This window comes from Papio anubis, chromosome X, assembly GCF_008728515.1.
Source record: "Papio anubis isolate 15944 chromosome X, Panubis1.0, whole genome shotgun sequence".
Taxonomy (NCBI): Eukaryota; Metazoa; Chordata; class Mammalia; order Primates; family Cercopithecidae; genus Papio; species Papio anubis.
In genome coordinates, this window is record NC_044996.1 from 22,284,325 (window position 1) to 22,300,676 (window position 16,352).

At 37.6% G+C, this 16,352-nt stretch overlaps 1 protein-coding gene across 11 annotated transcripts in view; it reads left to right on the plus strand.

Annotated features, from left to right (window-relative positions):
- MBNL3 (muscleblind like splicing regulator 3) overlaps positions 1 to 16,352 on the plus strand; it is a 120,146-nt gene that overhangs the window by 80,603 nt on the left and 23,191 nt on the right. For 10 of the 11 annotated variants that reach the window (XM_017954382.2, XM_009198269.4, XM_031660759.1 and 7 more), the window contains one exon: positions 6,156 to 6,320. In XM_017954382.2, coding sequence (XP_017809871.1) covers positions 6,156 to 6,320 — 165 coding nt within the window. Of the gene's footprint in view, positions 1 to 325; positions 1,391 to 6,155; positions 6,321 to 16,352 lie in introns of those variants that run through there. The other variant, XM_009198265.4, reaches the window with a different exon arrangement.

The window sequence follows — 16,352 nt, forward strand, 5'->3', positions numbered from 1 at the left end:
AAATAAATGTTTAACGTAAACAAAGCTAAGCGTGGGTCATGAAGGAAAGCCGCAAACATTTTTCTTGTAAGAAGGCATATGCATTAGAGAGCCACAAGAAGGCCCCACCTGCTGTGATTTTCCTAAAGCCACCTTTGTCTTAGTAGCTTCAGGGAATTTGACTTGCGGCTTGTTCAGAGAAATTCAGGATGGGGGTGGGGCAGTTGGAGAACGCAGTTTTTTTCTAAACTGACCCTGGAAATGCAGGGCCCTCCTGGGCAGGCCCAGGTGCTGATTAGATATGGATCTGCTGCTGGCTCCTTTATTCGTCCGGTGGGGCCCTATATCCTGAGGGCCTTTGTGGCCAGAGACCCCTAGGAATCAGACCAGAGTTTGTGTCTGTGGGCCTCATGGATTCATGTCACTTCTGGTTAAGTTATACTAAATTATCAGGATGTTTCAGCTGTAATGGTCACATATTCCTCAGGGTCTATATTCATAGGAAAAAAAAAAGTTAGGAACTAGCTATTTTCTGGACCTGAATAGAATAACGGTTCATTTGGAATAGACAACCAGGAGCAGCCTCAGTCGTGTGTTGACTATTGTTCTCTTCTTGGAGGGAGAAGAAAGAACTTGTGAAAGAAAATAACAAGAGAAGCACTTAGGCTTCTAAGGCAGACTTAGTGTTATGCCCTTTAAAATTATTCTCACAAAGTTCAAAAAACGTGTATGGCGGGACGACTATTCATCAGGCACACACACACATCCCTGGAGATTGAAAGTGGAGGAAGATGTAGTTCTGCCGTTATACATACTCAAAATCTAATAGAGGAGACAAGCATGCAAACAATTTATCGACATACACAGCAATAAGAGCTACAATAAAACTGAGTACAAGGTGCAGTTGGGAGCACAAAGAAGGGAGAGATAAATGGAGGTAGGAGTGGGGAGATGGTTCCAGGAAAATCTTTACAGAGGAAAAGTCATTTGAACTGAGAATCCATATTGGGTAGTGAAAGTCTGGAAACTTGGCTTATGTGCTTACTGAGCTGCTTATGAATCAGGACAATTCACCTCACCCCTTTGGCCTTCACATTCTCTGTAAGATAAAGGTGCACAAGATGTTCCCTACAATCCGATTCAGCCCTAAACTGTTTCCATCCTGGGAATCAAATTATCTTAGTGGGCTATTTCAGAACGAAAGTGTGATTGTTGAGCCCAGTACTCCCTTTGTCATTGGGAGATCAAAATGTGAAAGTTCTCTGGAGACAGATAGGCAAGAAAATTCTTCTGCTCTCCCCCCAGCTTCTTGCCTATTCAAACTTATTATCTGGTTTGCACCAAAGTCATTGCCCTGTGTATGTGTGTATGGGATGTGTCAAGAAAACAGAGTTGGGACAGCATGAAGAAGGTGGGTACAGTGCTGGCTGCAATGGTAGGGGGTACTTGGCTGGCCCTCTCCATAGGGGTCGACGTTCAGCCTCATTAATTTTGCCTTCATTATATTTAAGAAATGGTTTATCAAAGACTTTTCCCTCTAAATTTCTTGCCTGCATCTCACATTTAACTTAAAAGTTGTATGCAGAATTTTAAGGCTGCTCTTTGTGCATTTATATCAATATTTATAGATGATACATTATTTGGAGGAGAAAATGATGCAGATTATCCATTTTTGTAAAGACGGAATTCTAAGAGGAAGAAAGTGAGAAATTTGCCAGTAGAATGCTGATATCTGGCTAATAACTCATTGTATGTTGATCTTGACTCAGGTTTTTCCTAGCTTTAATAAATGTGATGCTTGCAGGAACTAGCCAAATTGGTACATATGATTTGTAATTCTGAAATCACTGTTACTTCCTCTGAGAAGCCATGTCTACGCATGTAAGTATGTTACAGTGGGGCACTATCGTCAGAATTCTTTCATTTAATACATGATGATTAAAATGGAGCAACAACATTTTTCTTCATAGAACAAATCATCTGTTGGGTGCCTTGATTTAACATTTAACTGTTGGCAGTCTAGCAGATCAGTGAGATTATGTATTTGAAAAATAATCCAGTTATAATTGTATTTGAGAGAGGATATTTAGGGTTTTTTTTTTTCTCTCTCTAACTCCATATGTATTTGAAGAAGCAAGTCATTCTGCAAACAGCTGTTTCTCTTAAGATACTGTGGCTGACAAAGGGTAATTTGCAGACTCCCAGGTTCCTTTTCTTATTCTGATGTATGGTAGGGCTTTTTCTCATGAACGTAAAGTACATTTCACAGGGTTTTTCTATCACCCAGTGCCTGGGAAGTCTTGTGTCTGACAGACTGACTCTCATAACTCCCTAGACATAGGTGGGATTTGAATCTCTACAATGAGACTTTTCTCTCTTAGTCAAAGGCTTTGTATTCATTTGGGAGAAGCCTGAAGGTAGGAAAAAGGTAATAGATTGAATTTGGGAGGCTTTATAAATGTTCTGCAACGTATCCCTTTGTCTGTCATCAACTTCTTGATGCAGATGTACTTCAGAAATGTCATCGGCTATTTTATCCCCCTGCTTGCTGCTTTTTGAGTGCATTTTTCAAAGACAGTAGATGGGAAAGGGGAGTTAGAAGATTCGTATGATTCATAGGTGTAGTAGCACTTATTTCAGCAGAGAATCGCTTTCCTATTGAATCACTTTGCTATTTTCTTAACTCAGTAACACAGTGAAAGACATGTTTTTTAAGTCCAAAAGGAAATGGAAAAGGAGGGAAATTGAGGCAAGCATAAATGAGCTTGCACTCTAATCTCTTCAATGTTTCTTTAATTTTCAGTGTACATGGCGGGGCGGGGAGAGAGAGAGTTAATTTTCATGTCTTGACTCCCCTTAGCTGCTGATTTTAGTATGTAGCCTGCTCTGCCAGAGGATGGCGACTGTCGTAGGTACATTTACAGAGTCTTTTAAGACTTGGTCTGATACTTTGCACTAGTGTGTGCCAACTCTGAACCTGTGGGTCTAGATTGGAAGAAGGAGGACTTGGGACACCATTGACTTGGCTAGGGAAACATGAAGGGTGAATTTTCAGAGCCAAGATGGCTGCTGGGCTATCACACCAAACTGTTATAGACCCAATGTGATAGGTACCTTGTGGCCCACTCAGAGTGCTTAGGTGGCCTACAGAAATCATTGGAACTTTCCTAGTACAGAGTCATCGATTTTCCAAAGGACAAAAACAATAGATGATTGCCTCCTCCACTGGGACAGTCCCTCCCTAATCCCCACTCCATCCCAACCTTACATGCCTTACCAAAGCCTTAATTCTATACAAGGATTAAAAAACAAGTGTTAACAGATGTCAAAAACCAAGTTTGTTCTCTCCCAAACACCAATTAAAGTATTTTGGCCTATAATTACGTTTGGGCCTCTTGAAGAATGAATGCTATGTAGACGAGATTTATTATCACCAAGTGTTGTGCGTATAAATATATTATCCTGAGTTCTAATGTCGTTTTGAAAAAAACAGGGGCATAGTTTTCTTTTGAAATGTTGTATTCCATGGATAATATAGATATTAAATTACTTGGTCTCCTCATCTATTGTTTGGATAGAGAATGCAGATTTTTATTTTATTTTATAAGCTTTCTGGAACATAAGCAGCAGTCTCTGGTAAGGTGGTGTTGCTATGCATTTGCATTGTTATAGAATTAAATTATGGATTCTGTCATTCAAAATAGAAGCTTTATAAATCAAGTAAAATCTCATAACTAAGATGAATAAGTTTCTTTAAATTTCATGCTGCCTCATATTCCATACTTTAGTTTTATAGCCCAACTTGATATAATTTTTTAAAGTGTAATTCTCTTTTTTTCTATTTCTGTGTACTGCTTTTGCTCTGCTAAACTGTCATTATTTCCCAAGAAAAAGCTTAAGATAAGTTACTTTATGTAAAGGATAGTGATATAAAAGCACAAAGGCATGTTCACTTCTTTATCTGTATATTGGCAGGAAATGTGCCAAATACAGTGTGTTCTCTCCCTCCCTTTCTTCTTCTCTGTCTGATTACATTCAATGTAGATGATATTAAAACTCAGTTGTAACAAATGGTGAAATTCCAATTATTCTTTTTTCTTTCTTTTCTTTAACTTATCTAATGTTTGGAATTCCTGAATATGAAAGACAGTCTTAATTATATAGTTTTTTTTTTTTTTTTTGCAGTGGAGTTACAAATTGTGTTCCATGCTTATGTATGCTAATTGTCTAAACAAGCTATCTAGGTGGCTCTGTAATCCTTAAGCAATACTGCTGAGCTGCCTAATTTGTTTTCCCACTACTGCTGTCTAACTACCCCAAAGCACAGGAATTAGAGTGGTGGCCCTAACCGGGAGTATGCAGCAAGATGAAAAATAGTCAAATGAGAAGGAAGGTCAGTAGTAAGTTATTTAGACCTGGTTAGGCAGCAGGGTCTCCAAATGCAGCTGCAATTGGTTAAAAAAAACAAAACAAAACAAAAGACTGAAATTCAGAAGAGAGGTCAGGGGTAGAGATAGAGATTTAAGATCCGAGCAATTGTACAAATAGATGGAACTTTGAGACAACTTAGTCTCTCCAGGGAAAAGAGATTAGAGAGGAGAGCAAGAGGATTTAGAACAGGGCCTTGGGGAAATCTTTAATGTTAGGGTGTGGGAGGAGGAAGAGAAACCCTGAAGTAGAAGTATAAACTAGAATGCTTGGCTGTGGAAGTCACCAAGTGCCACTGCCTCCATCAGCTGTTAATTCTGAGCTGGATCACCTCAGTTATGTAGATGGACAGTGGAGAATCTAGGAACTGAAGATCCTTGTGACTTTCTGCCTTGCATCACGTTGGTGGGTGTAAAAAGAAGCTTATGGTTTCTCTTAGGGGTACATTTATGGGGAAAAGACCCCCATTATTGTGATTTAGCATACACAGGGGTCTGCTTATACTCATTATATATGTTGAAATTGTGTAGCTATTCCTAGGCTACTTTTAAGAATTTAGGAGGATTAGGTTAACATGATTCTTAACTCATACTACCAATAAATTATTCTTTCTCCAAGATTTGCATAGAAATACAGAAGTACATAAAACTAAGATAGCATTTGATTTTGTAAATCATTTTAATTTAATTAAATGTAAATTGAGCAATGGGAAAAACAAAAAGACAAACTCGACAGAAAACAATGATGTGTCTTTTAATCTCTCACACTGACTTTTAAGTTATACTCAGCTTCTTGACAGAGGAGGTAAAACAATAGAGCCACCTTGTCCTAGTGATCTAATATTTAAAAAGAGCAGTTGCAGTGCATCTGGGTTTGCATTATATGTAGCTCTAGAAAAGTTTTGAAGGACACATCTTGATTCTCAATGACATTATAGGAATGTTTTAATAACAACTAAACAATGGAGAAGCCATTGCATAAACTGTGTAGGCATCATAAATAAGGAAACTGCACATAGCATGTGTTGAATGAAAACATTTGGTGAACAAACTCATTTTTCTCTTGGGAATTCAGGTGGCCTAGCAGCTTGCACTCTTTGGTCCAAAAAAAAGTTGCCCCTTTGCTCCCCACCTTCCCCTCCCCCAATAACCTCATGTACTATAAAGAATCTTAGCATCTATGGGAAATAGAATTGTTTGCAGTTGTGCTTTCTTAAAAGGTTTATGGTGGACCTAGTAATCCAAATAAGAGAGAATCATTAGCTTCTTTGTATACTGCTCGTGAGTTAAACACAGTAATGGGTCACATTGTGACAATGTGATCAACAACTAGTCCAGTGACATCCTTTGCTGCTACATAGTAAACACCATAATCAGCGGCCATGCCAGCATTTAGGTGACACCAAAAGCATGTTTGATTCCACGGACCTGACACACTATCCTGTCTTGAAAGTGCTTAACATCAATAAAAAACATTCAATTAGCTGAGGTTCCAAAATACACTTTGGTCTCCATCATGCAAGTGATCTAAGGCCATTGTCTCCGGAACCTAAAGAACAAAATGGCTGCCGGGCATAGGGATTTATTATTTCATTAACAGACTGTCAGTGAATTTCAGGGTATTTCTCGCCTTATGTGGATTCAAGATGAAGAGTTTTGGAGCTTAGATTGTCCCCAGATAATGGAGTCCAAAATTTATCTATTTGTGTATAGTTTTAATTAAATATTTTCCCCATTCTTCATTGTTAGGGTCGGTGTACTCGAGAGAACTGCAAGTACCTTCACCCTCCTCCACACTTAAAAACGCAGCTGGAGATTAATGGGCGGAACAATCTGATTCAACAGAAGACTGCCGCAGCCATGTTCGCCCAGCAGATGCAGCTTATGCTCCAGAACGCTCAAATGTCATCACTTGTAAGTCGCAGCTATGTTTTGAAAATTGCCAATAAAGATCTACAGTGGAATAACCTGGCAGGGACTTGCGGAAATTAGTTGCAACAGGGTTTAGGACACAAACTAATATGTTCATTGACACTACAGAGCTGTGCACTTGAAGAGAGCAGTCAGGTGTGTTGCACTGAAAACCTGGCTGCATTTATGCATGAGTTCAGTTTATAAAAGAATATGGATAAAGGAGCAGGGGCATTTTAAGATAAGGAGAGTTGATTATTGTTACATGGAAACCTTTGAATTCTAGGACATTAAGTCAAACAAAGTTTCTTGTTTGATGGGGATTTTGGTGTTGTTTTGTTTTGTTTTGTTTTGTTGTTTTTTGAGACAGAGTTTTACTCTTGTTGCCCAGGCTGGAGTGCAATGGTGCGATCTAGGCTCATTGCAACCTCTGCCTCCCAGGTTCAAGTGATTCTCCTGCCTCAGCCTCCCAAGTAACTGGTATTACAGGTGCCTGCCATCACACCCAGCTAATTTTTTTGTGTATTTTTAGTAGAGACGGGGTTTCACCATGTCCAGGCTGGTTTTGAACTCCTGACTTCAGGTGATCCACCTGTCTCGGCCTCCCAAAGTGCTAGATTTACAGGTGTGAGCCTGGCCTGTTGTTGCTGTTAAACAAACTTTTTATTGTGAAATAATTTTAGATTTACAGAAAAGTTGCAAAGGTATTAATAGTACAAAGAGTTCCTATATTACCTTTCACCCCGTTCTCCCCACTGTTAACATCTTATATTACCCTGGTAGATTTGTCAAAAGCAAGAAACTGGAATCACACGTCATTACTATTGACTAAACTCCAGACTTTATTCAGATTTCCCCAGGTTTTCTATTAATGTAATCTTTCTATTCCAGTGTCTGATTCAGGGTACCAAAGTGCATTCAGTTGAATTTTGCCTCCCCTCTCTTCTCTGCTCTGTGACCATTTCTCAGTTTTTCCCAATTTCCCATGATCTTGATGGTGGCTTTCCCTTATCTTAGCTACAGGGTTTCCCTATGCAGAAATTAGTAAGATTATGTCATTCTAGACAAATATCTACTATTTTGTGGACTTGTGAGTTTAAATGGATTCTCTATAAAGTACTTAAGCTGTATCTGTTCATATTATTCTATTGAAAATTCATCTTGTCCCTATGCCTTAAAATATAAACTTTCATTTTGCTTTTACACCTCTTAGGGTGAATTGAAAACTGTCCCTTTTCTGCTATAGTTCTTCAGGCCTCACATTTAGTTCAGCGGTGCCTCATTCTAATTCCAGCTGACCTACTTCCTTTAAACTATTAACAGGATAAATTTGAAAATCCTGTTACCTTTATTTGTTACCCATTTAATCAGTGACTACAATGAACTTGAAAGCTGAAATATGTATATAGTATTTAGATGCAATGAAAATGTGGGAGGACAATCTGCTGTCAGTAAAACCTATCTCATTATAAAGTTGATTCTCAGAATTCAAGGATATCTGTGTTGATATGGAACCCTTTAATGAGTACATCTTTATGGATATATGCAAAAACAGATGGGAGAGGCAATGATGAATCACTAAAGGTTTGCACCATACTTTTTCCAGAATGTCTAGACAGATTTAAGTAAAATAAATAGATGTCATGTTCTGTACTATTAGTTTACCAAAAAGTTTTGCCTTGGAACTCAGATTAATTATGTTGGTAAATTAGTTTCTAGAAGGTGAACTCCTCGAAGCTCCTCTTTGACCCTCAGTAATTCTTTACATCTTTGAACTCCTTGCGCAAACGCTTTTTCTGGGCTTTCACATACTGACGTATCTCAGTCCCTCCCTACTTCTAAGGGCAGAGGGAAGATAAAGTCTTTTGGATACTGAAAATTGTTATGAACAAAACCACAGAGAAGTGAACGTGCTTGGTAAGTCCAGAAAATGTGAGTGGCTGGGGAATAAAGCAAGGCAGCTTTTATTTTTTTCCCAGTTTTATTGAGGTATAATTAACAAATAAAATTGTGTACATTTTAAAGTGTACAGCATGTGATGATTTGTTAGACGTATACATTGTGAAATGAGATGACATGGATGAACTTGGCAGGCATTATGCCAAGTGAAATAAGCCAGACAGAGAAAAAACAAATACTGTATGATCTCACTCATATGTGGAACCTTGAAAAAACTGAATGCATAGAAACAGAGTAGAAGGGTAGTTGCCAGGGGATGTGGGTGGGAGGGGATGGGGGAAGATGTTGGTCAAAGGTATAGCAAGGGAGATTTTAACGCACAATTACTACTCTCAGCTTCTCATGGGATGTCTCAATTCAAACTGAGCAAAGACTAGGAAGCAGATTTCATTATCAGACACCTGAGCCCAGTGTTTCCTACAGAGCTGGAGCATTTATCTTTTCAAAGGTCGAGGGACAGCTTCAGGGTACTAGTGAAATGCCTTGTTTCAGGGAATCAGAGAGCAAGAAGTGGGGTAAAGTAGGGGTACAGAGGAAAGCCGTTCTATTCAGCCTCTGCTAGAGTCTCTCCAATTCAAGTCTCAACCCTTCAAGTGTTATTGATCATGCTAGCTCATACTGGAGAATAGGGAGTAGCTTTTTTGAGAATCCAATAAGAAATCCATTGTGCTTTCCAGCCTCTTCACTTGTGCTTTCTAATTTGATTCTCCATCCTTTCTATGTTAGAATATGTTTCCCTGTCTTTTCTTCAATGAGGGTAATTTTAGATTTCAGATGACAGAAGATGACTGATATGATTCACAGGAGTACAATTTATTTTATAGAATGTTACAAGATACAAGGCATTACTTAGAAGACCCAAGGGAACAATTGGAAATTGCTTCTCTACCTTGTAGGTTATTTAATGATAGCTATTATGATGCAATGAGCTGCTAAATGATTAATTCCTGCAGTTACTATGTGTACAAAAATCTAACTCCAAGATGGTTGATATGTTCCTCTTCTATGGTCTAAGGAAGCCACTTTATAGGCATGGTGTAACTGAGCTAGTGTGAGCAATTTTAAATAACATTTACCAGCCTGATTTGGAAAAAAATTTCTTTGTTGTAGATCTTGATATTATTACAGAAGTAATGTATGATTTTACTTAATTTCTCTGGTACCTACTCTCCCTCAAACAACTCTCTATCCCTTTCAATCACCGCACCCAATAATCTGATTCTTGTCTCTAAGATGGTCATGCTTTTGTTTAAGAAATTTCCAGTCCTGATATTTGTAGGGTTGCATATTAAGACCCATTTGTATCACTGGCTTGAACTTCATGTCTTTCCACAAAGAATACTTTGATCTGTTTCTAGGATACCAGAAGAGCACATCTGCCTTTGCAGAATTGAATATGGTTTGCTTATTATAAGCCCCTAGATAAAGGGAATGTCAACCTAAATGCGATGGTACCTAGAGAACAGATTCTGTTGAGTGTAACTGAACAATGAATAAAAGCCACACCTAGTCAATTTGGGTGGAATGCTTGCTGGAACAGGCAAGTTTGTTCACTCTATTAAACAGATCTGAATTGACATTTGCCAGTATAAAAGTCCATCTCTGAAAGCTTTTTTTTTTTTTTGGCTTTATTAAGGAAGTTCAGCAGGTGAAACAAAAGGTGTGACTACCTAGTATTTTTCAATGCAGTTTAAAAGAGATTGTTCCTGATGTTCCCAGCAACAAAAGTATAAGTTGAAGTATCCCCTTGCCATAATCAGGAGGCAAATACAACCACTATGGAAGAATATTAGAAAGAGTAGGAACAGTGGATTACCCTGAAGCAAAGCGAATGTTTTAAAATTTTGGTTTTACAATTAGAAATTTTAGTTATGAGGAAAGATTCTCACTACTGGATGTGGTGTATGTATTTATAAAGTGAATATGATATTACAGGCTGTTAAAATGTTTTATTTGGACATTTTGCATATCTACACCTGTCCATATCCAAACTAAAGGAATACCTGGGAAATTCCTCTATTTTCTCTCTTTGAATGTAGTGATTCACATGGAAACAGATCCTGACACACAAGTGAACTTGACTCAGTAGAGTGTATTCATTTGATTATTTATATAGAGATTGTTGATTCAGCACATTTGAGGTTGCATTGGGGTGTGCCAAGTCCTCAGGTTCTGTTGTATGCTATTCATGGCTGGCATTCCTGTGGCTAAGTTACCAAGTTCCAAACCATGAAGGCCATAAACAAGGCTTCCTCTCTAGGTTTTCCTTTATCTCAAATTGAATCATCTGATGTCTGCCTGGATCCCCCTCCACCTTTTTACATCATTATCATAATTCTATTTACCAAATATATTTCTCATAAACAGGCTTATATGTTTATCTCACATTAATGTAGTAAGGAATGAAGGTTATGTAATGCTTCAGAACCAAGAGAAAAAAATAATAGAAAGTTCAAATAGGTACGAGGAAGGGAGATATACTAATTAATGAATAATATTATTTTTAGACTCACGTTTTTAATTTTTTTCTCTTTTACTAAAGGGCTACAAGGTGTTATATTACTTAGGTATATATTACTTATAAACTTAGGACTAGAACAATTTTAAGTGACTAGAGATAAAATTGGAAAATATTTATTTACTTTTTAATATTTATTTTTTTTGAGACACGGTGTCACTCTGTGGACCAGGCTACAGTGCAGTGGCATGATCATAGCTCAATGTAGCCGCAAACTTGTGGGGTCAAGTCGTCATCCTGCCCCATCCTCCTGAGTAGCTGGGACTACAGGTGCACATCACCATGCACAGATAATGTTTTAAAAAAAATTTTTTTGAATAGAATTAGAAATATGATCTCACTGCATTGCCCAGTCTGGTACTGATTTCCCAGCCTCAAGCAGTCCTCCTGCCTTGACCTCCCACAGTGCTGGCATGCCTGGCCTACTTTTTAATTTTTGTAAGTCAGTCGTTAAATGATATAGTACTTGAAAACAAGAGGACAAATATTCATATTAGAGTTACAGTTTTTTAGTTCATATAAACTTAGTTTATTGATTGAAATATGTATGCTGTTTTAAAAAACAGTAGTTTTGTCATGGCTCTTTTATTAACAATTATTATTTTAAAAGGTGGCCCAGATATTGTGTAGGTTTAGTAGAAAAGAAAACTGTGTCCATATTCTAAATTACTAGTCTCATGGTCAGTACAGAAATTATAACATGTTTTAATGAAGGTTCCACAACAGGTTTTTCAGTTCACCTACTCATGTAATGATGAATGATGGCATTTAGTTCTTTCATCTTGATGTGGTGACATTACATGTTTTGTAAAAGGATTTTTGCAAAATTTTCAAGTCAGGAAAAGACAGACATTATGTAATCATAAGGTTAATATGCTCTTAATATAATTACAACAGTCATGATCATGTGAACTTCCCCACTGAGGTTGACCAAATCACATCACAGAAGTGCCTGGAGTGCTACCATGCCATGATCATCTGGACTTTACTACATTTTCTGAAAGATTAGACAAAATTTTACTTTTAGGTGTACCAACTGAAGCCTATTGTTATCTGTTTGTTCAACTAATATTGTTTTTAAGGTAGACTTACCTTCAAACTAACATGAGGGGTTTAGGGATGCTCATTTGCATGGTTTCCTTCCAAAACCCTGAGAGGGGTCCTAGCAACATATTTAAAATGTGTTTGTAAAATTTGCAAAATATATTTGTGTATTTCATTCTTAAGGCTTCACTTCCCCACCCAGTGATCTAAGCTTCAGACCCCACAGATCCTAGATTTGCTCCTCATTGCAATTACTGGTCCAAAGTAGAGTAGTTATTCGGGCCTTTTGCTAATAAGACCGTGTATGTCACATAGCTTAAAGCTTCTTTTACGTTAAAACAAAATAAATCCCCTAGCAGTCCCTTTGCTGCTTTGCCCCACCTCTGTTAATAGACACTGTGAAATCTGCTTTTTTCAAAAGTTGAATGAAAATGCTACACTTTTACAGTCAAACAGAGGACACTTGTACATATGATATCTTTTATAGTGCCCAGTTTCTTTGATAGTCACAAATCTCAACATTCTCCCTTTATCATCCTTTATATATTCCCATGAGATAAATTATATGTAACCTCCTCTATTTTGTGTCCTTCTCCTTTGGGGCTGGTTAGCTTGGTTAGTTGGAGCCTGCTGCTAATGAGACCATGGTGGCCTGTGAGCTTCACTGTTCGTGGTCACAGTGTAAGTTGATCACAAATGAGGTGAAGGCTGGGAGTTTGGTGGGCTCTGTGAAATATTTTTTTTTTTTTTACCTGCAGGTTGATATGGCTCAGTAATTTGTCAATGAGAGGAGACCTTATATAAAAACCTGTGGTTGCCCCACCACCTGATAATTAAAGTGGTACCCCCAAGCGTTTGTAATTTGCCTTAATATCCTGTAATCATTTGTTAAATATTAATTTACACCCTTCTTTCCATAGTCTTATCTCTTGAACCACTCTGGATACCAGTCACATTAGCAATTCATTAATCACCTGGATTGTACACGTTGTGAATTACACACTTTGTAATAAAGTTACATATTTTTATCTATAGTATCACTAAATCACTTTTTTTTAGAACTCTTAATTAGGTACCTTCTAGTATGGATTTAGCCACTCCAATTTTAAAAATACATGCATACATACATACATACACATATGGGATTCATGTATGTACATATGTATGTATAAAATACCCTGTGCTTTTCATACTGTTTGATCTAGCAATTCATATCTTTATCAAAAGACAGTTTAGGACTAGCCATCTGCCTAAAGTCTTCCTCAGCGGAGAGCAAGACTGAGGATTTATTCATTCTCTTTGCCACCATTTTTGAAACTACTTTTACTTCTTTTTGCACTCTGATTTTTAAATTGGGTTGATCTATTTAGTAAATCAAAAATTAATTAATGGTTTAGGAATCCCTTTTTATTCAATTCAGTAAGTATTTATCGAGCATATACTCTGTGACAGGTATTTAAATGAGTAAAGGGTGGATGAAAAGATGATCAAGAAACAAACTCTACCCTCTAGGAATTCATTATGTAACAAAAGTAAGATGTTGGATGAATATCTTCTGGTCCCCTTAATTTCTGATTTGTACCTGATTCTTCATATTTTTATAGCTTTGGGCCTCTCTTTTTTCCACATAGAATTATCTTTCTATTAGCCATGCAAGGGTCTGTTTTGGTTTGTGTTGTTTTGATGGTGGTGGTGGTGGTGGTTGTAATTGGTCAAACCCCTGATAATGTTAACTCTTAGCGTGCCTATTTATCTAACTTTCACTGACATCTTCATAAATAGTCTCCAGGTTTCCTGTGGGTTCCTTGCGTTGCTTATCTCTTCCTATTTGTCTCTCAAAAACCCACATTTTGTTTATACCCTTTGTTAAAACTAGATAACCACTTAATTTTTTGAACTACTTTAATGAGGTATGATTGACACACAAAAGCTGCACATGTTCAATGTATGCAAATTGATGACTTTGGAGACAAACAGAGGCTCATGATACCATTACTACAATCCATGCCACAAACTTGATTTTTTTAAAATAATCTTTGTTTCCTACTAGATTACTAAAGTTAGTTGAATTGTCATTATTATTACACGGTGGTCACCAACAAATTTTTAGGTCAATTCCTGTTCACCTCCTCAGGGACAATGTCAAAGTTACCTGCTTATGAAGTGTCAATCATTTGCTCTCTACCTAGGTGATGTGCTGATCTGTGTTTAGGTACTCCTTTATGATTCCTGGCCTGCTGTTGTATTTCTCCTCCCAGCAAATATGGGTAGCTCTGAACCATGACTTGTGTTTCTCATTTGTGTTATTCTTTTTTTTTTTTTTTTTTTTTTTTGAGACGGAGTCTCGCTCTGTCGCCCAGGCTGGAGTGCTGTGGCCGGGTCTCAGCTCACTGCAAGCTCCGCCTCCCGGGTTCCCGCCATTCTCCTGCCTCAGCCTCCCGAGTAGCTGGGACTACAGGCGCCCGCCACCTCGCCCGGCTAGTTTTTTTTTTGTATTTTTTTTTAGTAGAGACGGGGTTTCACCATGTTAGCCAGGATGGTCTCGATCTCCTGACCTCGTGATCCGCCCGTCTCGGCCTCCCAAAGTGCTGGGATGTGTTATTCTTTATACCTCTTATACTGACAATCACCTATTGATCTTTCAACTAACCTGCCTGCCTTCAATGCTTCCTCTTACTTGGAGACTTCTCTGATTAATAAGATCAGAAAATCCAGGTCTAGGTGAGGACAATGGTTCACTTTTGACCCTTGAACTTTTTTTTCCTTAGCTCTCTCTAGAGCCACGGCGACTTATTCATTAACAAGTACGATTAGTACTTAAATACCACCGCTATCAGCTTGCATCTGTTTATAAAGTTAAGTCTCAATTATTGAGAAACCAATTAACTAGTCTGGAGGTTATGTGGGTCTCCTGCAGCCTGCATTTTGGCCACTTCAGTCCCCATGGAACATTACTCAAGCAGTGTGGAAATGACCAAGCAAATACTGTGAAAGACAGATTATTCAATTGTACTCTGTGTGAAAATGAAGTCGGATGGAAACTAACATTATATATTTCAGTGCATTTTGGGATTATCTAAAGATAGAAATATGCATGATGACCATAAAAGGAGCTTCCTTTTACATTATATAAATGCTTGCAAATGAGCAATAAAATGCAGATATTATGATGCTAGTAAAATTTAAGAGTGCTATTTTTCTTGTATTAAAATTGGGTCAACAAATGGTTACCAAATGTTTACCCTTCGGTAAAAGAAAATATCTAGTCATTCAACTCCAGACAGAAACTCAGAGATGGAAGGCCCCGATTATTCTGTTGACCTTAGGCCAGGATTTTGAAATTTTTACATTCATCCAACAATAATTGTAACTGATCTTGGATATTTTTGAGGTAACTACAAATAGATCTAGGCTATTGAGGAGACACAAAGATTGATTCAGCGTAACATTTAATTTTCATTTCTTTATACTAGCTTGAGAAATAACCTGTTAAGTCATTGTTCCTAAAGTGTGTGTAAACTAGACATTTATTTGAGGCATAGTTTTGCATTGAATTGCATTGCCTCAGAATCCTTTAAGAGCAATCTGTGGTAGCTCTTAAAATTTTTACCTTTACAGGATTCCAACTGCTATTTCCTCATTCTTAGTCACTGAGTAGTGATTATTCTAGAAACAAATAGTTAAAAATCCTAACGTTAGTAACTATGTAAAAGAGCATTTTAGTGAAAACCTTAGTATTGGTTTACAAAGCCAAACATTTTCAGTTTGTGGAATCTTGCTACAAATACTAAATTCACGTCTATATATATGTATATATTTGGTGCTTTACTCCTGAAAGTGTTGGAGAATTTCATTTTTTGAAATCATTTAGAACCAAGGTCAGTGAACTTTCTTGGGGTCCTTGAACTTGCTGAGATCACAAGCAACATTTTTTGCACACATGAATTTTTCTGTGGACAGAGCCTGCAGTCTTCATCTGACTCTTGGAGAAGTCCTGGACTCAAAAAAGATTAGAAGCCACTGTTCTCTAGATATTTCATTAATTTTTAGGACACATTTCCTGAATGCCCAATAGTTCCTAAGCACTCTGCAAGTCACTGGGAACTCATGGGAATTTCTACTGTAGGAGCTAATACTGCTAGAGACATCAGGATAAATAGTTGTCAGGTGATCTTATTCATAAAGCCTGTTGTCGCCACCATTCTTGCTGGTTGACAAGACTCAGAAAGATGAAAATTTACACCTGGTTATGGGAGGGACAGCCGTCTCTTTTCAAGTATTTAGTAAATAATTTAGGTTGGAATTTAAATATCTGAAACATTTGAGTGTTCAGACCATTTCAAGCTGTAAAGATAAATCAGAGTCAGCGTATTTAAAACCTTTTCCTTTACAATAACAATTAACCCACAGATAGGTTCATGTTAGCTCAACTGACATCAAGGGCTGAGATATATGTAGAGACAGGATTAAAGTTGTTTATTAAAGCTGAGCTTGTGAGCTTGCAGGCTGCTTGA